Below are 26,252 nucleotides of genomic sequence, written 5' to 3'. Positions count from 1 at the left end.
TAATAATAATAATAATGCCTAATGGAGTGTGGCTAGGGAAGGATGTTGTGTATATAGTTGTAAAATATTGTTCTAAATTATTTAGACCTATTGTCACCATTCTTGAAGTCCTCAGTTGTGTTGCTGGGTCTTTTATATGCACACAGTGTAATTTATTTAAAGGAACATACACTTTTCCAGGTGGTAGCTCAGCTGTGGACTTGTGACCTGTGTAACATGTTTTAAGATCTTGGGATTTTGGGGTTTTTTTTGGGTTTTGGTTTTTGTTTTGTTTGTTTTTTAAATGACATTTTAGAATTTGAATTGGCTAATATCCTGCTGTTGCTACGGGACCTAAACGTTACTGTCAGTCTGCTGTAAAGCACAGATCGCTCTATTTATTGTAGAAAGTGAGTTTATTTGCTTTCTAGAATTGTTTATATCAGATGGTATAAGAGAGGTAATAAGAAAATCTATGCTTGTAAAGAAAAAAAAATGCTAATTTTACCTACTATAACCTGACTGTCTGAGACTATATTTTCTCTCTGAGAAATAAATGTTCTAATGTATAAAAAAAAACCCCAAAAACAAGCCAAAAGAGTCTTTCCTTGCTAGCATTGTCCCGGGGTTCAGGACATCACTTACCGTGATGGTTTCTATTCATCCCAGTCATCCCAGATTGTTGCAAAGGGCAACGATGGGGAGGAAGGGGCACGCAGAGGGATTTCTTGTGCTGCCTTGAACATCTCCTGGAGGTGAGTGTTCCCCGTGCGGTGGGCAGCGGGGCCGGGTGCTGCAGGAGGGGGTCCCACCCGGCCCCCTGCATGGCAGCCCTCTGCCCGGGGGGGTGGCTAGGAGCCCCCGGGGCGTGGGAATTGGGAATTTGGGGGTTGAATCCCATCTCCTGGTGATGCTCCTGCAGTGACGGGCCACGGGCAGTGGGACTTGCCAGCTGGACGGAGGTGGGAGCTGGGCGATGGCAGCGGCCGCGGGGCTGGTCCCTGGCTCCTGGCTGGGGAGGGTTTCCCCTCTTAGCAGGGCTCTTGCCTTCTCTCTCTTCCCTGAGGTGTGTTTTCCCTCCCTGCACAGGCTCACGTTGCGGCAGGCAGCGGTGCACCGTCAGGACCCCAGCCCCTCTGTGCAGACCCCGTGTTTTGGAGGCTGCTGCTCCCCGAGGGCGCAGGTATCGCTCCCATCCACCACGAGCACGAAGCCCTTCTGGGGCCAGAGGTGCAGATCCACTGCCGTGATGCAAAACCCGGCGGCAGCCAGGGGATGCTTTTCCCTTCCCTTCCCCGCATCCCGTTGTCAGCCCCAGCACCACAAATTTGGCAGGAGACTGATGCAGTCACCTGCCTTGAGGCCTCATCCTGGCTCATGCTCCTCTGCCTTGTCGGCACCTCCTCTGCCTCCTGTGCTCAGGCAATTGTCAGGCAGAGCCACGAAAAGCCCCGTTTTCCAATAATCTCCCATCTCCAGCAGCCGCTGCGCTGTCGTAGTCCCTGACCCTCATCTCCAACTGATACCGGAATACTGAGTAATTAAATTCCTGTTTTCCTCCTAACAGGTTTTTCCTTTCGGATGCTTCTGCCTTTAATAGATTTTTCCTTTCGGATGCTTCTGCCTTTAAGTTGAAGGCAAGGCAAGTCTGCCGTGTTTGCAAAGCTGGGTTTGTCCTGCCTGGATCCGGCCCCGGCAGCAGCATCCTCAGGAGCTGCTGAGATCCACCATCCCACTGGAGCTGGTGCAACAGCATTTCCACCGCCGATGGCATCGTTGCCGGACACCAGTAGCTGATTTGCAGGATTGCAAGCAAAACTTCCTGGCAGAGAAGTTTAATTTCCCTTTTATTATGTGGTGCGTGTTGCTTGGGGTTGGCAAGAGCTGCTTCGTTTCTCTTTTTGTTTCTTTTCAGTCACAAAATAGAAGGAACAGGATCAGTGAAGGCAAGATCCCCTGGCGTGGCACTCTGCTGGGTAAGGACACGGCTCTTTATCCGGCGTTGAGGCGATGCTGAAGACCAGCAGATTTTGATCAAGGGAAAGGGAATTTTGTGGGATTTCTGCAGCCATTCCTAATTTACTGAATTTGGGGTGTTTGCCAAGGTGCTGGGCGCGGCGATGGCAGGTAATGGCCAAGAACCAGTCGTGTCCCAGACCCAGAGGAGGGTCTTGCTGGTGGACATGCCCTTCAGAAAGCATCAAGAGGAGACCGAAATGCAAGCGCAGGATGCTCGGTGCCCCTCCAGCCGCTGCAGGGGGTGCAGGGGCCACGGCCAGCCCTGGGCACCCACAGGTGGGTGCTCACACGTGCATTTATTTGTGGGAGGGGTCTCCTTAGGGCAAGTGCTGCTTCCTCAGCCACAGAGGATGTGTTTTTCCGATTGTAATTACTGACTTACACCCCCACAGCCACAGGTACGTCCAGGGGACAGCTCTCTGCACCCTCATTATCATTGTAAGTGTAATTAGCATTTTCTATATAGACAGAGTGTACCTATGCAATGCGAACGTGCTCCAGGAGAAAAGGGGGGCAGCTTTCTGCTCCGTGTGTGACGCAGCCAGACCCCGGGGGGTGGGGGTCCAAGTCCCCTTTGGTGAGGACAGGGTGGGTTGCAGCGGGTGCTGTGCGCGGGTTTGGCCTCCGGCTTTTTCTGTGTGAGGAGAAGCGAGGGGAGGGAAGGAGCGGCGCGGGGGCAGCTCCTGAGGGGCAGACGGTGATGGCCGGTGACAAAACCGAACGGTGCCACCGTGCTGAGGATTGATCCTCTCCTGCTGCAGCCTCCCAGAACAGCCCTGGCTCGCTGCGCTGTGCGTTGCAGCCCCTGGAGCCGGGGGTCCCACGCTGCCCCGGGTGAGGGTCCTGCCTTGTCCCTAGCTCAGTCTGCAGCCCCTCTCTGTCCCCAGCGTCCCCATCACTGGCCTCATCCCCATCCCTGTTCCCAGCTCCCTCCATCCCCATCCTGATGCCCATTCCTCTCCCCAGCTCCCTCTATCCCCATCCCCACCCTCTCCCCAGCTTGCTCCATCCCCACCCTCTCCCCAGCTCCCTCCATCCCCATCCCATCCCTCTCCCCAGCTCCCTCCATCCCCATCCCATCCCTCTCCCCAACTCCCTCCATCCCCTCAGGCTCCATGCTCCACTAAAACCCACTAAAACCCTGGTGGCACCCAGCAGAAACACGCTGGCGGATAGCGTCACCTTTTATCGCCACAGACAGCAAGGTACGTAATGTCATTTCCCCTGGGGATTCCATAAAAAAATTCATTTGGGAGAGGAAAAAACACCAAAAATTGACTCTGGGGTTGGTGGTGCCCACAGCCCTGGAACATCCCGGCTTCCCTGTGGAGAAAAGTCGCTGCCACCACCCCCGGGACCGGAGAATTTGCTCCCATTGACACTTCGAAGTGTTTTATTTCACGAGACTGGGCTGGAATCCGGGTGACAGGAGAGGGGCTGGGACACGGGTGAGCTGGGAAGGTCCCCGCTGGTAGGGACAAACCAGGACACGGGCACCGACCTGGACCTTGTCACTGCAGCAGCGGGTGGCCCGGGGGACCCGCTCCCTCCCCGCCCGGCCCAGCGATGCTGGTTCTGCTCATCTGCAGCCCAGGACCGTGGCAGTTTTATTTCCATCGCTGGATCACACGCAGCTGCGGTGCTGAGCCCATGGTGCTGCGTTAACGGTGATAATTAAAGGAGAACTAATGAGCCCTGCAGTTAATAAAGTCCCTGTTGTGGGCTCCTGCCTCTTTTGCTCCATCCTAGACAGGATGAAACCCCGGCTGCTGGTGGGTGCCTGGTCCCCGGGGCTGGGGGTGGTGCTGTGCCGCTGCTGATGCCACCCTCCAGTGCCACCAGCCGCAGGGACCCAGGGCCGCGCCGATGCTTCCAGGCTGGGAGGAGGAATCCCGCTCAGGTGGGTTGGGGTCTCATCCTGGGTTGCCCTGGGACAGGGGTGCTCAGCACCTCGCAGGATCGGGGGTACGGTCACCCCAGGGTGTGACAGCCTCCGTTTCCAAAGGACAACAGGGGACACATTCTGAAAAAGGTGCTGAGCCTGCAGCAGGATCCGGCCCGGGCAGGGAAGACAGTCCAACACCCGGAGCAGCTCTTGCCAGCGTTGAGCCCCGAAACAACGGTGATGGACTCCCCCCGCCCCAGACTAAATGCTCCCCGATCCACCCCCCCACCCCACCCCCCCCGAAGCAGGGCGTGCGGGGCCAGCTGCGTGCTGGGGACACGGCCGAGGTGTCCCCAAACCCTGCGTGGGGACAGGGCTTGTGTGGCCCCAGTGGGACCCAGTGGCCGGAGCTGGAGAGCCAGCCCTGCGCAATCAACGGCGACAAAGCCTGGGCAGCAAACACAGGTAATTAGACTCACCCAGAAGTAATTACATTTGTTCCACTCGGTTGAACTTTGTAAAGTAATTAATAGGGGATGGAAAGCGACTGGGGGGGGGGGTTAAAGGTTTGTCCGCAGCAGCAGAGGGAGGTTTGTTCCTCTGGGCAACAGCAAACTCAGACACCACCGAGTCCCCCCGGCAAGACACCAAGAGGAGAACACCCACCCCCCACCCCCCTCGTGTTTCAGGTGGGGAAACTGAGGCACACGCGGGGGTGGGGGGCTTGCCTGAAGCCCCTCAGGAGGCCAAACAAGGACTCGCCGCCCCCACCCCCACCGCAAACCCTTGCCAGACCACACGGTTCGGTTGTTGGCTTTGGGTTTTGTTGGGTTTCCTTTTTTGTTTTTTGTTTTTTTTTTTTAAATTAATCACGAGCAACCAGGTCTGTCTCTCGGAGAAAACAACAAAAGGCACGCACAAAAATAAAGGAAAAAGTCCAAATGCCTGAGAAAAACAACGCCGGGTTAGGAAAGCCATTTCTTGAGACACTGTTCGGAGTTTTATTGGCAACAAGGCTCTGCCTTCCACATGCTTGGTCCCGGCTCGTGGCCCGCTGCCTTTTCCCACCGGGAACAGCAGTGGAGAGCGGAGGGACCGGGCGCCTCCGCGCCCCACCGAGACAGCCCAGGTGGTCCCACGGGAGAAACCCGGGCTGGCCCGGATCGGTCCCCTGCACCCAGCCCTCGGCACACGCGGCCGGTGTGTCTGTTCCCTCCCCACGGGAATAAAACCTTCCCCGCCGGTTTGGTGTCCCAGCAGCCGGCGGTGAGGGCAGCCCAGCCCCTGCCAGCCCCCCCCAGGGAGCGCCGGGGGCAGCCAGCGCTGGGTCCCGGATCGATCCTCCCTGGAGGGTCCCACCAGCAGCACTGGTGGGGCTCTGCCCTCGCCCCGCTCGGAGCCGCCGAGCCCGGATACCCTGATTCCCGCTGGGAGCTCCCCTCTCCTCTAAATGCCCAAATCCCCCTTGCAGGGGAAGCCTTGGGATACACGTTTCTATCCCACCTCTTCCCGGCAGACCCAACACAGCAAAAAAACACGTTAGGGCAGAAATTACCTGCGGCTCAAAGTGCCCCCCCCCACCTCTGGAGGGGTCCAAAGCCCCAGAGGCCGTACCCAGGCATCCTTCCCAGGCGAGGAGAGGATGGGGAGAACAAGGGGTGCACGTTATAAATATAAAATCATTATCTGCTACAAACAGAAGACGTATATTGTACATCTTTGACCCATATACACAAGAACACAATATACACAGAACGCCTCGGAGGAACGGGGGCTTCGCAAGGGGGTTTCAGGAGATGCTGCTCCCCTACCGGCCCCCCGCGCCTCCCCTCGTGCTGGAGGGGGCTGTACCGGCGGCACATCAGTCACCAAAAGTCCCCTCAAAGGAGTGGTTGTGTGTCCCCCCCCCCCCGCCCTGGGGGAGAGGGAGGCGAGGAGGGTGGGGAAGAGGAGAGAGGGCAGGCATGAGGGGCTCCCTCGCGACCCCACAAAGTGCTTGGGGTCTCCGGACCCCTGGAGCGAAGCCGGCCCCTGAGAGAAACTTCTTGCCCTGCTGCCCTCGGGGGGAGGCGTCTCCGGCCAGGCGGGTCTCTGATAAGGCATTTTCCTCTGGGAGCTGGAGCGAGCGGTGTCGACGGGAGCAGCCGGCGCAGTGCACGCGGTGGCAGGTTAACACGAGGCAGCGAAGCCAAGGTGGTCCCAGCCGGACAAGCCCAGGGCTGGGGGTGGAGAGGACAGGAGGGCTTCATCCTCGGCTCAGTTCATCTGTAAAGCTGCCCCCCCCCACCCCCCCCACGTCCTCCCCCAGCCCCTTCGAGCCTCTCTCCCTGGCTCGAGCCACCGGCACAGCGTGAAATACTGACGGTCAGTGGAGTGGCACATCCAGGCGCATGGAGTGGCAGACAGGCACACGTTAAAAGTTAAGACAAGAGTCGATGTGAGCTTTGTACAGCGAGGAGCAGCTCCCGGCCGGAGTGTCTGAGGACTTGGGACGACAAAAATGCCACAGTGATCAGATCGGGCCAGGACGAGGGGGTGGGCACGGGGGAGAGGAGGGAGTCGAGTCCCGGCACCTATCGGCGGTAATGATTGGGGGCATCCGCAAACATGTATTTGAGTCTGTAGGCTTCGGCCAGCAGGAGCCCGATTTCTTCGTTACCCCAGTGTATCGTGGGCAGGTTTTGTAACAACATCAGGAGGCCCTGAAAGAGGGGAAGGCGCGATGGCTGGGGAGGCTGAAGGCAGAGCCCAGCTCCGGAGCAGGCTCGGAGGCAGCGGCACTAACTCCTGCCCCCCGCGCTCGCAGGTCTGAAAGGCTCCGAGGCAGCGCTAAGATGTGCTCGCGTCTGGAGCTGCATCAGTGAAGCGCCTCGGATGCCTCCAAACCCCTTGAGACAAAGGCTGCTGCCACCCCAGCGGTACAGCCAGACAGCAGAAGGCAAACACGAAGGGATTTACCGTGGGCAGAGCCCGGGGAAGAGGTGGGATGTGATGTCCGGGCCTCCAGCAGCGCTCTGTCCTGAGCGCTGAGGCTCAGCAGTTCATTTTAGACAAAGCCCCCGGGGCTGGATGATGTCGGAGCCAGCCTTGAGACGTGTCCATGCTGAGCTCCCAGCCAGAGCAATTCCCTCCCCTCTACCCCCCAGGGAATTACCCCCAACTGCAGGGTCTTACCTGGAAGTCTTCCTCATCTAGGATCTCCTTCCGCCACTTGATCAAGAAGGCGGCGCAGACGTACAGGTGGAAATGGGAGAATCCTTCCGGCTCCGACTGCGGACAGCAAAACGCCGGGTCAGCTCCTGCAGCTCAGCTGGAGCACGTCTCCCCTGGACACAGATGTCCTGCTGGGCCACCCATCACCCAACCGGCTGCGAATGTCCCAGGGCCACAGTGCTCTGCTTCCCCCATCCCCCCAGCTGCGCAGCGCTGCCGGAAGACCCCCGTCCCCCAAATGCAGGGAACCGGCCCCCCCCGCGACCAGCCAGGCAGGGAAGGCAGTGGGAGCCTGAGTACCTGGTAGGTGTCCCAGAGGCGGATGGTGCAGCGAAGAGGCAGCTCCCTCATCAGCAGATTGTTCATCCAGCGAAAGGCAAACTGCAGGTATTCCACCTCGTACTTCCTAAAGTGATTATGTACCTGCTCTGAAACAGCACATTTCACTTACACACCTGGGGACCACGGTGCCCCAGCTCCCGCGCACGGCACTGCCCTCAACACACGCGTTCATGCACGCTCAGGCTGAGACCTTGCTCTCCCAAACACCTCCACCTGCCACCCCGGGCTACCTGGCCAGCCAAGGCCCATCCCCAGGAGGTCTCTGCTGACCCTACCCTGCCCTGCTTCCTTACGTCTTGTAGCCAAGTGTCTACCCCTGCCCTGAGCATACTGCTAGCAAAGGTGGCCTCCTGCTGCTGCTGTGACTCCAACCTCCTCAGATCCCCCTGTCACCTACCATCGATCCGGCTGACCAGCTCCTCCAGGGCTTTGACTTTCTTCTGGATCCCTGGCTGTGCAAAGGTGTAGTTATCCTGCAGGGAGAGGCCAGGAGTCAGAAGCAGCAGCTCTCACAACAGCTAGAAATGACCAAAATCAGATCCCCAGCTCCACAGGGAGCCAAGATCACCATAAGCCAAGGAGACATGGCTCTTGAGCACCAGGATCATCTGCCTGCCGTGAAATCCCTAGTCAGGGCAGCACCCACCCGTCAGCCGCAGCATCTTATTCCTCCAGGATTTTACCCCCAGATTTAGCTCAGTAAACCAGCAAAATCTCCCTGATGCTGGGACATCGACCCTGGTGGAGCGGCGGTATTAAACACCAGGCAGGCAAGCTGGCAGCAAAGTCTTGTGGCTTTTTTTTTTTTTTTTTTTTTAAATCGGCTGGAAACAGGAGTGCTGAGGTACTAACCGACTGCCTCCTGTTCTTACCTCTGCCGCCAAGAGGGGTTCCAAAGAATGTTTATCAATATGGTGATAGGCGCTTTATAGATATAATAGACACAGAGAGATGCTGCACTGCTACCCCAGCGAGGGGAGAAAAACCTCCCTGGCCCCAGAGGCTCACCTGTATCCCGTCTAGCAGCTTGCTCATGCACCAGAAGCTATCGGCTTCGATACTCCGTAACACATCCTGTGACAGGTTCGTCACGTCAAAGTTCTCCACGTCCTCCTCTGCAGAACACAGAGAAGAGCATGAGGAGGATGGGGGACACTGAGGGGCTTCATCAAGCCAAGGCAGGGCAAGAATAACTACAAGGCTTCCTGCGCGACCTGCCTGGCACACAGCACCCACGCACCGACCTACTGCCGCAGGATAACTAACCCAGGGGGTTAAAGGACCCCCAAAATCTCAGCGCCGGTGACCAGAACCCAGCCCAGCTCCCGGTGGGAGGGATCCCACAGCGCTGCCGCTGCTGTGGTCCCTCTGGGACGAGGGCTGTGCGTGCACCAAGCTCCCAGCACGTGGGACCCCTCTAGCTGGAGCGCATCCCACCGTGGGTGACGGCAGGTCTCTGCCTGCTGGCAGCACCACGGGGAGAAGCGAATCCCTGGCTGCAGCCAGAAACCAGGGAAGGAAACGCTGCCCTTGGCCTGGGGCAGCACAAGGGAGCTCGGTTCCCCCTCCCAGTCAGATTCAGCATCATCCCAGGACTGCAGCCCAACAGAGGGGCCCAAAAAGTGGCTGCCAGCTCTGAGAACCCACAAAGAAGAACTGCCAAAGCCTCAGAAACCTCTACAGGAGAGCAGGACTCTCGGGCACAGTTGCAAGGACGCAAAAGCACGTGAACATCTTCCTGGAAAGCAAAAAGGCTCCAAGTTAAATCCAGCGCAGAGCCTGAGAGCAGGGAGAGTGCTCAGCTTCAGAGAGCTGCTCGTCCTCCTCCTCCTCGAGCCCAGCCGACCGGAGAGCTCCAGCCGGCAGAAGCAGCCCCGTTGCTGAGATTTGTGCAAGCTTGTTTTTCAAACCCAGTGACCTGAGGGCCTGCCAGGACAAGGGTTAGTGGCAGCTCCGTCCCCAAAGGGTACTCACGGAGTGCAAAAGGCTGCCCTTGCTTTTACATGGGCTTACGAACCACCCCCAGGAAGGGCAAGGGAGAGATCAAGTGCCTCAAGGGTGGGACAGCAGCGATGCTAGCTGAGGTTGGAGCAGAGATCACCGGCTCTGGGCCAGGCTCACCTTAACCCGGAGGCTGCAGAGGGCAACAGGCACGGGAAGGCAGTGGAAGGTTGGGAGGACAGGCAGGAGACACAGATCTGGTCCTCCTGACCTGCCAGCTCCCTCCCTTTCCTCCTCAGGAGGAGAGCACCCGTCCCGCTGCGGTCGTGCCACTAGATCAGATCAACAGATGCCAGGGCTGAACTGGCCCCTTTCCAAACCCAGAGGCTTGGAAATCCTAACAAGTGTCTTTGATCTTCTTTGGAAAAGAGCAAGAGAGGAAGAGGGGGCTTGGGGATGGAGCCGGGCCACCCTCCTGGCTCAGACACGCCGCAGGGCAGCTGTCGCAGGCTGGCAGCGTTGTGAACGCTGGCACCAGCAGATGGGCTGCAGGATGGGAAGGTCAGAGCCAGTGGCTGACGCTGCTCTCACCTCTGCTCCTCCTCCAGGGCAGAGCTCAGACCCACGGCAAACTGCCACCAGGAGCTTTAGGGACAAGCAAGGGTTTAACCCTGCGTTAAGTTGGCAAGCTTGTACTGCAGAAAGGGCAGCAAAGCTGTTTTCCAGCTGCAGGTCATCATCCCAAACTAGCACACTTCTGCTGGCTTCACTGCAGCCACTCGCAAACGTTCCGGGTAACGAGACAGGCAGGAAAATCTGTTTAATACCCATTTTCCCCAGATAATTCCTCCCCCCCCAGAGACAGGAGGACAGGCAGGCAAAGGAACAGGACGGGGCCACGTGCAGAAGGCCTCCCCCACGGAGCTCCAGGCATGAGGGCAGTGATGGAGAAGGGGACGTGGTGACCTGCCCAGGTGACGGGGAACACCCCGCTGCTTGCACTGGCATGGGGACAAGAGGAGCAACTGCCAGCACGCCAGTGTCAAAGCAGAAGAGTGGCAGGAGATCCCCAGCATGAGCCGACGCACACGTTGCAAGAAGCTTTGGAAAAAACCCACCCGGGTCTCTGGAGTGCGTGGCTCAGCATAAACATCTGCTCGGCAGCATCATTAAAGAGGCCACATGGAAAGGAGGGAGATACTCAACATATGGCTCTGACGGGGACTGAAAGGCAGCCAGCGGCACGGTGACAGCAGTCGGGACACTGCTGGCGGCGTCACAGGGTGCCCAAGGGCAGCTGGGGCTCGGGGAGAGCAAAGTTCCTGCGAGTGACATTTCGACAGGGCTCAGGGCGGACAGAGGAGAGGGACATCGCAGTCCCACTTGAACCCCTGCCTCAAATGCCAGGCAGGGCACGGGCTGGAGCAGAGCCGAGGAGCCAGGGCTCCAGCCTCCCCCACCCCGGCGTCCCGCAGGGGAGCTCCGAGGGCTCCCCGTATTCTGGCAGCCGGGGCTCAGCGCAGGACGAGGCACGCGGAGAACAGCGCAGCCCGGTCTCGGCTCGCAGCTCTGCGGAGTCAGGGGCGAGTCTGCCCCGCGTGCAGCGAGCGACACGTCCAGGGCAAAACCGGAGTTCAGAACAAGGCTGATGTGGCAGCCTGGGCTGGGCTGGCCGCGGCGTGACTACGAGGCTCCCCGTCCCTTCACCCAAGCTCCACGTCTGCTCAGATGGAAACAGAGTCTTAATTTAACCACGATTAGTATTTATATATACATATATTCTAACAAAGCCAGCTAGGAGTGAGCAAGATCAGTACTTCCCATGGCACTGCTCCCCTCCGCAGACTCAGTGAAATGCCAAACAGGTCCCCAAGCCGGGACAACCCCTCATACAAGGCTTTGAATGGGGGATGGAGGTGGTGTCACACACCGAGATGGGCACAGAGCGCTAGGAGAGGGTGCAGGGGCCGGCGCGGACACTACCTGGGGATGCCGAGCTCCTTTCTGAGGTCTGTCACTGCCATTTTAAATGCAGACGCAAGCCCTGAAAGCTGGGAGTGACTCTGCAGCAGGACAGGCTGCGGACCCCGAGCTGGGAGGCAGTTTTGGCAGGACCAACAGCTGGGCATCCCTCTGCTTGCTGGGTCCTCTCTGGAAAAAGGGGCAGATGGTTTCCCCGGCAGGTGCCAAGGTGCCATCCCTGCCCCGGTTCCTCGCACGCCAGACCGCCCCTCTCCGTCCTCACCGCCCCAGCAGCGCTGGCAGCCTGCGCCCATCCTACCCCGAGGGCAGCGACAGCAGGCTCAGCTGCCCCTGCAGCCTCAGCACCTCCCTCGAGCTCTTCCTCATGGCAGCACCAGCTGAAAACAAGCGCTGCTCAGCGATCTGGGGCAGAAGCCACCGAGCAGACGGGAGGAGGAATCGCTCCAGCTACTACGGATCTGGCAGTGGCAGGGGCCCAAAGCGCCCGTGCTCGCTGCCAAGTAGCTGAAGGCGGCCGTCTTCGCGCAGGAGGCAGGTAGAGCATCACAGAAGGTGAGCCAGCTTGCCGCGCTGGGGGAAAGGGGGAAACGCAGCAGTTTTTGCTACCCCGTCTGCCAAGGGCTCACAGCAGTCTGCCCAGCACCTGGAAGGAGCACGAATTTTGCATCCAGACTGGGTGCACAGAAAAAGCAACTTGTCCAGCTGGCGCCGGAGGAGGAGGCAGGGGAGGCTCAGAAGCGGGGACTGGGAGCTCTGGGGAAGAGCTGCTTCTCCCTGCTGCTTCAGCCTAGCTGGTATTTTCTGAAGTTGGTCAAAGGGGCACAGACGCTGGACTCAAGGCATTGCCCAGAAAGAGGGAAACATCAGCAGCAGGACCCTTTCAGTCAGGCTAGGGAGAGGCAGGGGTCATCCAGTTGCCAAAGCATCCCAGGGCAGGCAGAAGAAACCGCTTCCTGCAAATGTTTTTCACTCACTGGTCCCATTACCTCCTTCGGGACCCAGAGGGGCGTACACCCCTCCTCCCCACAGCTTCTGTGGTGAGGACGGAAAGGCATCAAGTCAAAGACAGAGCAGCACGGCCAGCCGAACGGCTCTGACTATTCCCCCAAGCAAGCCGTGTTTACTCCCTCCGTGCACAAGGGCTTGGGAGTTTGCTGGGTTAATGCTGACTGTTGGTTTGTTGCTCATGTCAACTCCAACAAAAGGAAGCTGCCAAATTGTTCCTCGAACGTGCCCGAAAAGCTACAGAACGTGCTCGATAAGCTACAAACCATCCCCCTGCCCAAAGGTGTCCCCATGGACACGTTCTAGCCCTTGGTGGAAGCCAGACAAGCCCTCTGAGGGATGTTTTAGACCTTGGTCTAGTAGCTGACGTATAGCGGAGATGCTATCAGCCAGACACATTAATCAGCTGAAGAGCACCAAGGAGAGATTTTAACTGGATTTGCAGGAAAAAATTGATTTTTCGTCTGCAAATGCAATGCCTGCCCAAAGCATGGGATGATGGGTTAGAGGCCTACAGTGAACTGGGAGCTGGGGATCACCCCGTTACCGGCGGCGTGACTGCTTTATAAGAAGCCACTAGGCTGAGCAGTAGGAGACCAGGGCGTCAGCCTGGCCTTGCGCTGAACACCTAACCAAAGCCAACAGCCTGCGAACCCCCCCGCCCCCCCCCCCCCGTGAGCTCTGAATCACACCGCAGTCCCTGGAGAGCTGCAGGGTCCTGCCGAGTCAGCCGCTGCGGGAGACAGCCCCCCGAAAGCTCCGACACAACCGTCCCCGGGAAGGCGGCGAGCGGAGGAGCCAGCTGGCAGCACAGCAGGTCCTTCTAGCATCCTGTCGTCAACAAACCACCCGCTCTGAAAGGAGAGCAGGGGCAGCAAGCGCAAGAGGTTTGAGGATGGAGCCAGTGCTGGTGCCAACTTCCCAGAGCTGGCTTTCAAGGAAAGGCAAGGGAAACTTTTCCAGGCCGGTTGTACGCACACCTTGGAACGTGGAAATACCCTCAGCTGACACACAGGTATGCCGGCCCCCAGCGGCTCCGTGGGCAGGGGCTGCCCGAGCCATACAGATCATCCCCCTCCCCAAGGGGATACAGCTGGGGAAACAGCAGCAGGATTTCCTCGGAGCAAGAGAATTCCCACCGAACGGCAAGTTGCCCCTTGGCACGTGCTGCGCAAGGGTCACCGCACTGTGCAAGGCTTCTTTTAGCTCTCCTGCTGCACGGGCTGGGGAGCAGCACAGATTTGGCTAATCCAGGGGTCCTGGGAATTGGTGATCCAACACGGAGAACCTCCAGACCTGCCCTGCCCAGCACCATTCTCCAGGGCCCTGTCAGCAAAGGCAGCTGTAGAGAACAGGCAACGCTCAAACCAGCGACCGCAGTCCTGTTGCACCAGGGGTCACGTCACACCGAGCGCAGCTAGTCCTTTCCCACCTACATTCCAGGCAATCAGCGATCTTATCCTGAACTTCTGAGGGCTACAGACCAGGGAGCAGGTGGCCACCAAGCCAGCCCGTGACCTAAAGGCTGGCTTTGAATCCCAGGCTCTGGGGACGGAAGGGGACGCACGATGTCGCTTGGCCAAATTCAACTCAACGTGTCTCACACGGAGGGTTTTTTTTCATCCCACACAAGTTTCAGAGCTAGCTGGAAACAGGGAGGCGGCATTCGGAGAGGAAACATCAGTGTGGGGTGAAAACAGCCCTGGAAGGTGGCGAGAAGCACGACCAGCAGCAGGTGGACAGGCACAACGCAGCACAGCCTCTGCAGCCACATGCGGAGAGCGTTGAGCCCCAACACCAAGACGGTACAGGACTGCAAGAAGTCACACCAGGTACCCACAGGCAGCTCTGATGCTTCACGCCAGCTCCCTTCTGGCACAGGTAACTCCCTGTGCACAGCATTGCTTCCAACCCAGTGAATTCATCCTGAGCAACCAGCCTGCACCAAGACGAAGTGCCACCAGTGCTACTCAGGAGATAAGGCACAGGAGAAACCACTCAAAGGGAACCTACTCAGACCCGACTCAACAGGCTCTTGACCTTCCGGGAAAGGGAATTTGCTCCAGCTGGCAGCAGAGCCACATCTTGTGCCTTCTCCTTCAGGCTGTGAGGAGCAACAGCACTTCCCAGGGATCAATCCTGACCACACGGGCGGCTACAGTAGAAAGCGAGATGGCTTATTTCTCTGTAGCGTCCTCGGAAGAGGAAGCCTTAGCTGGATAGTGGAAGGCTTCCAGTGACATCAATAAGCTTTGGATCAGACCTTAAAAAATATTTGTTCAACAGGATTTCTGTAGCTAGTAGCGTCTTATAAATTCCTTTGTCCTTCTGTTTACAGTGAAAATTAAGAGCCTTTAGGCATAGGGATTACGGCATCCCAGCGTTAACGTCAACCCCAAACCACAGCTAGAGCTGGAGAAAGAATAAATCTGCTACGGGTGGAAATGCCTTGAGCTCCAGCTAAAAGCAACTGCCTGACAAGAAAGGCAAAAGCAGCAGGGAGAAGTCAATTTGCCTTCTCAAACTCTCAGCTTGAGAAACACGCCTGTACTAGCAGCACGGGACAGGAATTTTTATTTCAATAGTTTTATTTTACATTCTCAGCAGGGTCTCTTTGTACTTCATTCATTCTTCCTAGAGCAAGGACTAGCTCCAAGCTCAAGCTTTGAGAGAGCGAGCCTCCCCTCCCCAGCTGCGTATCAGGGCTTTGCCTGAACTCCCTCAGCACCCAAAAGACCCCGCTTTCCTCCGAGCCGTAAGGATGCGAAACGCATTCCAATGGAAATCCACCCTTCGCGCTTCAGCTTCTGCAGAGCTCAGCAAGACGAGGAAACTGAAGTCAATTCAACCGGGCAGCAAAGACACAAGAAGAGGTCAAGACGCACCTCGAGCCTGGCACCGGCGCTGAAGGAGGAACACATCGCCCCTCCAGCAAGGCAAGCTTTGCTGCTGCCAGCACTTCACGCCATTTCAAACACCGTGGTCAAGAGGCAGCACCGTGCTTCGAGCGGCAAACGTCACTTACCAACGTACTCCGAGAGGAACACAACGAAGAACGGAGTGACCAGGTCATTGATTCCCTGGACGTAGCCGCTGGCCGGGTGTCGAATGGCCCAGATAAACAGGATTCTTTCAAAGATCTAGGGAAGAACGAGGGAAAGCAGGTACCTGCGTTAGCCGTGCACAAAGGAAAGGCAGAAAAGTGTAACTGCGAAGCTCAGGGAGCAGAGATCACGCGCCGACAGGCTTTTCTGCAACGACACGAGTAAGATATGAAGCGTACAGGTCCTCGGAGAGACTCCGTACGATCCACAGATCCCACACACAGGCCAGATTTCACAGAACGAGGCAGCCCAGGCTCCTCCTCAAAGAAACGCAGACCCAACTTTTCAAGATGCGGGTGGTTTGAGACCCCTTCCACCCCCAGGCCAGGGCTGCCCATCAGCAAAGCAGCACGCCCGGCTGATCACCTGGGAAGCCAAGGCTGTTATCAGCAGGGTACTCACATCACAGATTGGGATAGCTCCCCACAGAGCAGCCTCCCCCCTGCAATCGATGTGTTATTTCCAGACTGTCCCAGTGCCAGGACACAACGCTCTGACATATCACATACACACGCTGAGCTTATTTCCAAAGAGGACAGATGCCCACGCCTCCTGGCCACCTCTCAAACCCATCATCCCTGCCTGGGTTTCTCACATACTGCTTTGCACAAAAGAGATTTCGTAGCAACACAGAACTGATCTTCTGTTCTGGTTCAGATGCCTTGAATTTGTCTCAAAAAAAACCAAACAAAAAAAAAAAAAAAAAAAACCACACAAACAAAAAACTTCAGGTCTTTTATCAACCATTGGCTACATCTCGCCACGAAAGAGCTGATCTCCTAACCCCTGAGCTCCAAATCTGATATCTTTCAGAAACGTGGGGCAAGACCAGACAGTTTCAGCAGGTATTTGCATCTGGAGCTGCCAGCCAGGGAAGTTTCCCCGCAAAGCCAGGGATATCTAGGCAGCGAGATCTAACCCCCCACACACACCCCACGGCAAATGTGGGGCAGGAGCTTCGCTCCCCCTTACCTCCTGGACGAGGGGCTGCTGGAAGAGGGGGATGAGCGGGTTGGTCCTTGGAATGTCAATGTGGATCTAGAAGAGAAGGTGGGTTATATACACCAGCCGTGCTTTCCGGGGCCACAATAACTCATCACAGGCCACCAGAGAGGAATCCACCCCTCAGTGTCTCCTCAAGCAAGGGCTACAGATGACAGCTGCACCCAGAAAATCATCTACAGTTTCATCTCCAGTCTCCTCTGCTCAGGTGCGGGCAGGTGGCCAGAGCTGGGGAAGATTTGGGGTCTGAAATCTAGTTATGACATTAATTTAGAGAAGACTTCAACTAATACCCATAAGAAGATGGACAGAAACGTGGTACCCTGCCCCCAAGGAGGAGACTCCTACTAGTTACAGCTAGAGGAAGCCCCAGCATGACCCCAGCTGCAGGGACAAGTAGCAGCAAGAGGGAGGAAAGGGATGTAACCGAGGGAGGAAAGGGATGTAACCGAGGGAGGAAAGGGATGTAACCGAGGGAGGAAAGGGATGTAACCGAGGGAGGAAAGGGATGTAACCGAGGGAGAAATCCAGGCGACAAGCAGAGGGCTTGTACCTGTCGGTAGGTGTCTTGATGGTGCTCCTCATTCCGGGAATCGTAATACTGCTGGATGAAACCAAAGTACTCCTCCCGCTTGCGTTGCAAAGTCAGCTTTCGCCGCTCCATGTTTGCGGGGAGATAACCCTGTAGCAGGAAAACCCACATCAAGGCAGACCCTCTTCCCTCACCACAAACCATCCTCTGAAATCCTGCCGGTCGGCTGTGCACCCAGAAGCATCAGGCACAGAGACACAGGAGCTGGGGAAAGAGCTTTCCCGGGATTTGGCTTTCCCAGCCCCTGATGCCTTTACTAATCTTGGAGCGACCCAACTTCAGGGGACCCAGTTTCCCAAAACAGAGTGAACCACACGTTCCCAGCACCAGGATGGGCTTTGTGCTCAAAGATGTTCCAATTACATTTCCTGATCAAAAAAAAAAAACCAACCCCCCCCCCCCAAAAAAAAAAAAAACCAAAAAACAAAAAACCCACCGCTACAGCTCACCCATAGGCTAGGCACAGGTACAACGAGAGCAAACGTGGTTACGGGCTAACATGAAGGTCTAAGAGCTGCACGTCCCTGGCTCGGCACGTTCCCCCCCCCGATTCCTGCATCACAGCTCCGAGTACTCACTGAGAGGAGACGCCACGTCACAGGCCGGACCTCCCTGGGCACGCCAGGCCAGCTGCATTTCCTCAGCTCATCTGCAAACGGACAGTGGTGGCAATGGATTAGATCCTAGGCACGTCCAGGCACCACTACACCTAGAAGGAGAGGAAAGCCCAGTCTGCTCCTGCAGGCTCTGGAGACACTGAGCCTCCAGGAAAGCTCCACATTAGCGATAACTGGGGCAGCGGGGCTGCGGCAAGGGGAGTGGAGATGATTTCAGCTCAGCCTGGGCACAGAACTGGTGGCGGCAGGGGCTCCAGCGTGCTGCAACCTCAGTTCTCATCCAGAGCCCAGCAGCCCCCAGTGATGACAACCATCATCTGCGAGATGCAGAAAGGCTGGGAACAAACAGGGAGCCGGTGGAGGACGTTACCGTCTGCCGACAGAGCGGTTTGTGCAACCGTCTCACTTGGTGCCGCTGCAGGTAGTAATTTTTTCCACCCTGGAGCAGACCCGTTTACAATCTGAAGCAGGCAGCAGGCCCCTCTGCCTTCCCCTTCCCACCCGCAGGCACCCCCGTTTTGTCACACTCACCCAGGTCTGTGTTGTGGCTGGAAAGGAGCTGCCGAAACTTCTCCAGGCGGGTTTTCTCCCTCACTGTCATGGGGGGAGCACCCGAAGCATTTTGGTCAGAGATTCGGGCGACAAGCGGAATGACAGGTCGAAGGGGAAGGGACTGCTGCTTCTGGAGGGGGGTCCGCACACAGGCCTCCTCTGCAAGGAGCAGATGCTGCAGTTAGGTGGGGAAGACCACCGCACCTCTCCAACCCTACCCCGCTCTCCTCTGGCTGCTGTCAAGAGACCTGCCACCGCAGATTTCACCCCTCTCCTCCCCAGCAAACAGAGCATCACTGGCCCACTCTGACGGATCAGCTGCTTCACAGGCATCTGCTGCGGCTCTTCCATCATTTCTCCCTCCTTCCTCCTGCATCCAGACTCCCCTCTTCACATGGGAGGCCATGGGCAGAAGGACACAGGAGATGAGGCAGAAAGAGCTGTGGGAATCCCAGAACTGACCTTCAGACCTGCTCTGCTCGCCACTGATCTAAATAGTGACCAAGCCAACTGCGAGCGCAGCGAGGAGGCGCTGAGCTGCCAATGCCACCCGCTGGCAGCAGGGACCAGCTGGGTTACTTCCACAGCCTGCGACAAGGCACAGCGAGCAGGGAATGACGCTGCCCAATTCCCTGCCCAAGCTGCACCCACCTGGGGTCAACAGGACCTTGTCCAGACCTTCACTAAGAGCAGCACACTGGGCCACCAAGGACGCAGACAGTGAGCAACCCTGAGCAAGAGCTTAACAGATGTCCAAAATCTGTTAGCACCCAGAACACGGGATCCTCTGGGACAGACGTGCCTGTATGCAGTGTACTGAGCAGCAGAGGACAGTGAAGCATTAAGGCCAACCCTCCAAAAATGGCTCCTTGGAGTACAGCATACTACAAGGAGGTGAAAGCCTCTGTTGAGCTTACGGGCTGTGCCATAGCTGCTCGCCCATAACATGTGAGTAGCAGCAAGCGGCTGAGTTCAGCGGTCAACAAGGAGAGCAGCGGAGCAAGAGGCTGCTCCTGAAGACAGCTCTTACCAGACGTCCTGGAGAGCTGGGCCTCGCTGCTGGACTTGATGACCTTGCAGTTGGTGGGCATGTCGCTGAGAGCAGACTGGGTCCGCTCAGGTTTTGCCCGCAGCTTGCTGTGGTTCTCCAGAACCTGGGCTGCCGTGGCCTTGGCCACTTTAGAGTTCAGAGTTTGCAGAGAAGAAGAGGAGGAAGAGAAGTCCTCATCTTCATCATCACCGATGTCCCAGGCATCACTGGTATTGCGCGCAAACTCATGAAAGCTGGAGGCCTTCTTGCTTTTCATAGGCAGCGCGTTGGCCTTGGAGCGGTCCTTGATGAAGCTGGAAGCCAGAGAAAAAACAGTGGCAGAGTTATGCTGTTAGGGAAGGAAAGAAAACGGACCCGTCTATGTCCTCACTCCAATCAGCCAGTCCCTTTTTCCAATTTCCCTGTTCCTCCTCCCAAACCCAAGGAATATGTTACGCCTCTCTGGGCTGCCAGGAGGCAGAGCCTGAGCTGGTGAGATGGCCGGGCACGGAGGCCACAGACAGCTGGAGAGGCGCCAGGCTTCCCGGTTCAGAAGGGCAAAGGGGGAGAGATGTACCATTTCTCCAGCTCCACCTCCCCTTACCCTACAGAAAACAGGTAAATCGACACCCAAACAGTCCTGCAACCTGGGGAGAGGCATGTCAGAGGGTAGACACAGCTGCTCCGGGCTCGTGGGCACCCCTGGTACAGCAGCGATCGCTCTCAGACCGATCAGCCTGGTTCTTTTTTTCAGGCACAGGAGGAGCCTTTGCACTTTCCCTTAAGCTACAGGAGTCAAAGTCCACCACCTGAAGCGTCACAGAAAAGGGGGAAAGCCTTCACGGCCACACAGCACGAGACAGGGACAAGGAGGCAGTTCAGAGCAGCTCTGCTTTTTCCTGCCGGGAAGGGTGCTGCGGTTCTCCACCCTCGCAGCTGCCAGGCAGGTCACCGACCCTTCCTTAAATCCCTCTGTCCCTGAAGGGCAGCAGAAGGCTCAGGCGTCACTGCTAAAAAACGTGCCCGTCTCCTTTGATGTGGCTGGGCCGATCTGGATTTCGGGCCACAAAGGGCACCAGCAGATACGCTTTCCCTGCCAGCTTTCGCAGAGCTCCAGCCAGTGCTGCACCCCACTGCTGTCCTCCTCTGCTGGAATATCACAGTGGGGAGGGATGCTGGAGATCTCCACCCAGTGCAGGACTGAGCCAAAAACCTGCAAAGCCTCGTGGCCTGCGTCTCCAGGAGATAAACACTTACTTTTTGGTGAGCCGGGGATCCAGCGGAGGATGTTGTGCTCCGTAGACAGGTTGAATGCTGCAGGAAGGGGAAAGAAAAGAAAGACGATGATGCAAAAGGCCACAGAGCACCCACGGATAATCCCCTCAGCCTAGACTGGGGTCACGCTTCTTGCCTGCTGTCAGGAGCTAAATCCAAACCAAACGCAACTTCAATAACCTTCTGTCTTCAAAGCCTTAGAGCCAAAGTGCCACATTCAGTTGAAGATTTGCGCTTTGCAAAGCAAAAAGAAGCCTTGTTTAAACTCTTAGGCTCTCTCCAGCCTGATCCGCTCTTTTCCGTACCACCGATTTACTCCAAGCGACCACATGTCTCAGTCCCCCCCGCCTCATACGCTGATGTTCATTCTCTTCTCCACCAAGGGGATTTCCAGGTTTGGGAATTCACCCTTCTGAGCCCTGCGGGACACGGGGGGACTCCAGCCTGTGACACTGGGGCTCCTCTGCAGCACACTTGAGGGTTTGAACCCCACGCTGGCTCTCAGGCTCGTGGCAAATGCCACGGCGAAGCAGCCGTCTGGTAGGGTACACAGTTTGACTCAAGTCCAAATCCCAGCTTAATTAACTACTGCCTATGTGGCCTGACATGTGTCACCATGTTTCAGGAGTGGGACAGGGAGCCCAAGGGCTGCAGGCACTACACGGGAAGCATTACCTCAGAGAGGAGCTACTAGGTGAGTGCTCATCACTAGTTTTACAGGCTCTGGATGCGAGACAGGGATCCTGAGTTATCATCTCCGCTTGGGTAACCATTCACAGGCACCCCACCCTGAAAAACCATCGCCAGAAAGCAAGTCCTCCCCATCCCCTGGTACACGGCACAGTCCCGCATCCCACGGTGGAGACAAGGGCCCATTCAGAGCTGGCACACAAGGAACAGGCTCCCCTTGGGTCAACAGAGCTGGCTTGGTTTCCAGGAGCTGCAGATGGTGCCCAGCAGTAAAACGAGCAGAGCCCAGCCGTGTAGGAGGGGAATGGCAGCCTGATGCAGCTGGGAAGTGCGCTGGGAACCAGTTGATGCTGGGGAGGTGGCAGCAACAGGCCCAGCTGGCAGGGGAGAGACGCAGAGATCCAGGGCAGAGGCTGGAAACAACTACAGCACAGAGAGATCCTGGTGGTGAAGCCTGGCGAGGGGTGGGCTCGCCGCAGCAGCCGCCGTCCCTCGTGGCTGGAAGCGCTGAAAAGGCTCACTGTGTTTACCCACCAGCGATCAAGCCTAGGAAAGAGTTTGCTGACTAATTAGCATCTAGGAGTCAGGACAGCTATTAAGCAGAGGCACCCCCGTGGGTGGGCATAGCAAGCAGATTATCAGGAGTAAGAAAAACAACCCCTCCAGATCATCACTGCTTCCCAATGACTCATGGCAGCTCCTCACAGGAGCCGGCAGAGCCTCTCCGATAGCCAGCACCGGGCTCGCACCGTCTCGTGACGGCAGTCGCAGCGCTGCTCCTCTCTGCACAGGGACCCACATGCAAAGGCCTGAACTTTACCAGCCAAAGGGACGATGTGTGTTAGACACAGAGGAGGGGATGTGGCAGCCAGCTCCGGGTGAGGAAACCCTTTCCTGGGGCTCTGAAGCAATCGGCCGAGGTCTTCACTGGCTAACGGCTGATACAAGGGCAGAAGGTCCCACCACCCAAGCAGCATTTTTTAAAGAATTTGAACCCAGGCTCCTCGCTCCAAAGAAAGCATCCCGAGCTGATCTAACTGCACAGCCCATCAGCCTGTGCTCCCACACAAACAGATGCAGATGACAGTCTCCTTTCCAGCAGGGCTACAGAGGCAGGGCTGAATACCACCATCCTGCATCGGCGAGCTTGAAGGTTTGCTGCGTGAAGCAGGTTCTTCTCCCCAGGTCTGTCCCATCTTCACCGACTCTCTGCCCTATCTACCCATGCAGAGGGTGCAACAGGCTGGGCAGGAGGAGCGCAACAGGTGACTTCTAAGATCCACGAGCATATGCACAACTGCAGATGACACGTTTGTGCTGTAGTGTCTGTGGTAACCTCGATGTGTGATCCCGCTCCTCCAGCTCACATCCCTGCAGCTGACTCCCAGCAGATCCTACGGCTCCCCACGAAGCTGCATTAGCACATCCCACTGAGAAAACCGAGGCAGGGGAGCGATACCACCAAGTGATGTTCAGTAACTGCACTTACTCACACGCACTGATGCGGCTTAGCTAGATGAATCTGCTGTCTCCAAGCTTAACTCCCCGTCTGAAGCTGTCTTTGCCTGACTTTTACTGGGACAGAAAGCTCAGGGCAGGCACTGCCTCTCAGCAAACACACCACCGTGTCAGGAGCCGAGAACTAAGCTGATGCTGTGCTCCCAAACTGACTGGATGAGTTGCCTGTCCTGTCCCAGTTTAAGCTCTTTGGGACAGGCATTTCTTTTTACTCCTATGTTCAGCGCCTGGGACAACGGCTGCAGTATCTGCGTTACGCTGCTCCTGAGGAGATCATTGCAGGGGGTGTGTTATTGACACTGCAGCAGAAAGCACATCCGTGAAACCTCAGTGCCACTTCGGACACAGAACGTATTTACTCCTAGCAGATTCTGTTTCTTTCCTTTTAAAACAGCATTTAAATACCCTCCCCTGGAGCCTGGCTGCCCACCTCCCTGAAGAGCAGGAAATAAACAACCCATCGCACAGGATAACATACTAGACCAAGCGGCCAACGCATCCCCAGAAAATTACTGGGTTGAGAATTCCCAGTGCAAAAACCACAGAACAGTACTGGAAACACGAAACATTTACTCGTTGTGCCACCTTAAATCTACAGGGCAAAAGCACCAACTAAAAGCTAATACAACTAAGCGACCAAATGCACAAAGCATCACAGAAAAGGAAGCTAAGAGTCTCCAAATCTTTACAAAGCCTCCCTCTGCCAGCTTGTCAGGGCAAAGAAAGGAGGGAGCCAAGAATCTGTACGGGAAGATCTCTCAAAGGTCAGGCAAAAAAAGAAGGAAGGGATCTAGCGACCACGGATGCAGCACGTCCCACCTCCACCTTTCGTGGCTGTGCTGCCAAAGACCTGTCAGTAACCGTCCCTGGAAAGGACCGGCACGCAGGGTATTTAAAGGTGGTAACAAGGCTCCTGGACAGCAGGATATTTGCCAAGCAGCCAGCTAGGAGCAGGGGAGAACTTTGCCAAAAACTTGACGTTGGAGTGTATTGTCTAGGCAAGACTGGCTGCCTCCCAGACCGGTTCACCTGGTTTGAGTTTTCCAAGCCAAAGCTCCAAGTCACCCGCTGCAGAGGAGAGAGATGCTGTCTTAAGCCCACCAGCTGGAAGCACGGCTGTGACCACCGGGTAAGGGATGGGAACAGGCAGGAGACAAAATGACCCAGGGCGAGCAGAGCACTTTCTTCCCCCATGAGCAGAAGGCGAGGAACCCATAGTGCTGACTGCTTTCCCTTTGCTCGCCACAGACCTGGATTGTCCCACCAACCTGAGGGAGCCAGCGCGGCAACAAAGAACCGAGTGAAAGCACATTAGAAAGAGATTTAACTGGCCTAGCAGGATTTAAAGCCAACTAAGCATTTCAGACTTCGTCCACGCACCAGGAGGGGAAGGGCAGGGTTCAGATAAGGCAAATGAGACAAACGTGAGGCACACCAAACGGGAACAGCACTTCGTCGCAGAGAGGCGGGTGCCCTCTCCCCATGGGAGAAGTAGAGAGCACCTCCTTCATCACCACCAGCCTCTTCTTCCTAAACCCCGCTTGATTCAGACATTTCACTTGCTTCTTCCATCCCTGGGTGAGTGTGAGTGCCTCAGCAGGAACCAGGAGATGCCAGCCAGAGGAACCAAAGCAGGGGAGGTGCACACAGAGAGCCCCCACAGACCCTTGATCCGAGTAGATGTGGAACAGGGGTGACACCCAGCACAGAAAAGGATAACGGGGGGGCACGTGCGCTGGCAGGGGCACCTATTTGGGACAGAGCTGCTGCCACCCAAGGTGACACCTCTAAGGGCTTCGGGAAGGGATGAGGTTTCTTCAGGATCTCTGGAAAGGAGGACGGTACAACCCTGGCTCCCAGGGGAGTCTGCAAGGTCCTGATCCCCTCCACCCTGCTTCCCACGGGGCAGAGGATGCACACAGGGGGTCCCCGCAGCCCCCACACAGCCTTGCCCTGCCCTATAGGTGAGGGGGCAACCCTGACACTACCCCTGTCCCTTACACAGGGGGCTTTCCTCCTGCAAGATTCCCCTGCCTCTGGCATCTGCCCTATTGCAGGGGGGAATCCCAGGACCCCCCACCAGCTCTCCTGCCCCACAGCCAGGGTAGATACCCCTGGCACCCCCCCACCCTTGCAGGGGGACCCCCAGGACCCCCAGCCAGGGTAGATACCCCCAGTACCCCCCCCACCCTTGCAGGGGGAACCCCAGGACCCCCAGCCAGGGTAGATACCCCCAGTACCCCCCCCACCCTTGCAGGGGGAACCCCAGGACCCACAGCCAGGGTAGATACCCCCAGTACCCCCCCCACCCTTGCAGGGGAGAACCCCAGGACCCCCAGCCAGGGTAGATACCCCTGGCACCCCCCTACCCTTGCAGCGGGAACCCCAGCCAGCTCTCCTGCCCCACAGCCGAGACAGACACGACTGGCACCCCCCGACCCTTGCAGGGGGGAACCCCAGGAGCCCCAGCCAGCTCTCCTGCACACCCCTAGCACCCCCCAACCTCTGCGGGGGGGAACCCCGCGCCCCCTAGCCCCGTTGGGGGGGGTGTGCCCCTGACAACCCCTTCCCAAGGCAGAGGAGCTGCTCCAGCTCCCCTGCCAAAGGCCCCCAGCTGAGGAGGGGGGGCTGCGGCCCTTGCACCCCCTCCCCGGGGAGCGGGACGGTGGGGGGCCGGTACCGGCCGGGCCAGGCCCGCGCTCACCTGCCCGGCAGCTTGGCACTCCGCTTCCAGAACTGCCTGCCGCTCTCGGCCGCCATGGCGGAAGGGAGGGGTGGGCCCGGCCGGCCAGCCAGCGAGCGAGCGAGCCCACCGGCCGGCCGGCCCCGCGGCGCAGCGGCGGAACGCGGAGGAAGGCGGCGGCCCCCCCGCAGGCCGCCTCACCGCCGCCCGCCCGCAACCCCCGGCGGCGCCATCTTGGCTCCGGGCAGGGAGAACGCCGCCATTGGCCGCTTCGGGCAAGGCGTTGCGGTTCGGCCAATCGTGAGCGGGAGGAGGGAGTGACGTATGAGGAGGCGGGGTTTGCGGGGCCCGAGGCGGGGCTGTGTGAGGCGGGAGAGACCATCTGAGGGGGGAGGAGGGGATTAACCGTCGCGCCCCGGGCGGAGCAAACCACTAGCACCGTGGGGCGTGGAGTGGGGCGCGAAGGCGGCGGTGCCTGCGTGGGCCGGGGGATGGGCCGGGGGAGCCCTGAATTGGGGAGGGCGGGTGGAGTTAAACACCGCCCTGGGGAAGGGGAGAGACCATTCACGCTGCGGGGGGGAGACACGCCCAGCAAGTACCTGGGTGAAACCATCGGGAGAGGGCGGGGGGGGGGAAGGGGGTTAAATCACCCACAGGGCCGCGGGGGGGGGAGCTGGTGGACGGAGTCGTGCGCGGGGCGGGAGGGACACACTGGCTGGTGACGGGGCCCAGCGGGGTCCCCGTGGCACCCCGGGGTGGCTCTGCTGGCACCCATGGCTGTCATGGTCCCCTCAAGAATGTAAAGCCATTTGGGACCATTTC

At 57.7% G+C, this 26,252-nt stretch overlaps 1 protein-coding gene across 2 annotated transcripts; it reads right to left on the bottom strand.

The window, feature by feature from the left end:
- Window positions 1-254: 254 nt before the first annotated feature.
- Window positions 255-25,781, bottom strand: TBC1D22B (TBC1 domain family member 22B). Of its 2 annotated transcripts, none has more exons than XM_080367249.1 (13): window positions 25,452-25,762; window positions 20,522-20,578; window positions 19,265-19,578; window positions 18,214-18,393; window positions 17,644-17,714; window positions 17,027-17,155; window positions 16,444-16,509; window positions 15,393-15,507; window positions 8,447-8,553; window positions 7,836-7,911; window positions 7,397-7,524; window positions 7,058-7,153; window positions 255-6,585 (listed from the first exon to the last, which is right to left on the bottom strand). In XM_080367249.1, the coding sequence occupies exons 1-13, from the start codon at window positions 25,505-25,507 to the stop codon at window positions 6,457-6,459; spliced, it is 1,524 nt and encodes a 507-aa protein (XP_080223375.1). In that variant the 5' UTR covers window positions 25,508-25,762; the 3' UTR covers window positions 255-6,456. The 2 variants fall into 2 exon arrangements, with proteins under 2 accessions (XP_080223375.1, XP_080223376.1); XM_080367250.1 differs by having other exon boundaries at window positions 6,448-6,585; window positions 7,058-7,209; window positions 25,452-25,781.
- Between the last annotated feature and the right edge of the window lie 471 nt (window positions 25,782-26,252).

The sequence above is a fragment of the Falco punctatus genome (genome assembly GCF_963210335.1).
Source record: "Falco punctatus genome assembly, chromosome: 17".
Taxonomy (NCBI): Eukaryota; Metazoa; Chordata; class Aves; order Falconiformes; family Falconidae; genus Falco; species Falco punctatus.
Note: the sequence above shows the minus strand (reverse complement) of the source record. Positions and strands in the feature narration are given on the sequence as shown.

Coding starts and splice junctions, on each gene's coding strand:
- TBC1D22B (XM_080367249.1), bottom strand. CDS start 25,507: ATGGCGGCCGAGAGCGGCAGGCAGTTCTGGAAGCGGAGTGCCAAGCTG. Junction 20,579..25,451: donor AGTGCCAAGCTGCCGGGCAG/GTGAGCGCGGGC, acceptor CCCTTCCTGCAG/CATTCAACCTGTCTACGGAG. Junction 15,508..16,443: donor AGCAGCCCCTCGTCCAGGAG/GTAAGGGGGAGC, acceptor GTTCTTCCCTAG/ATCTTTGAAAGAATCCTGTT.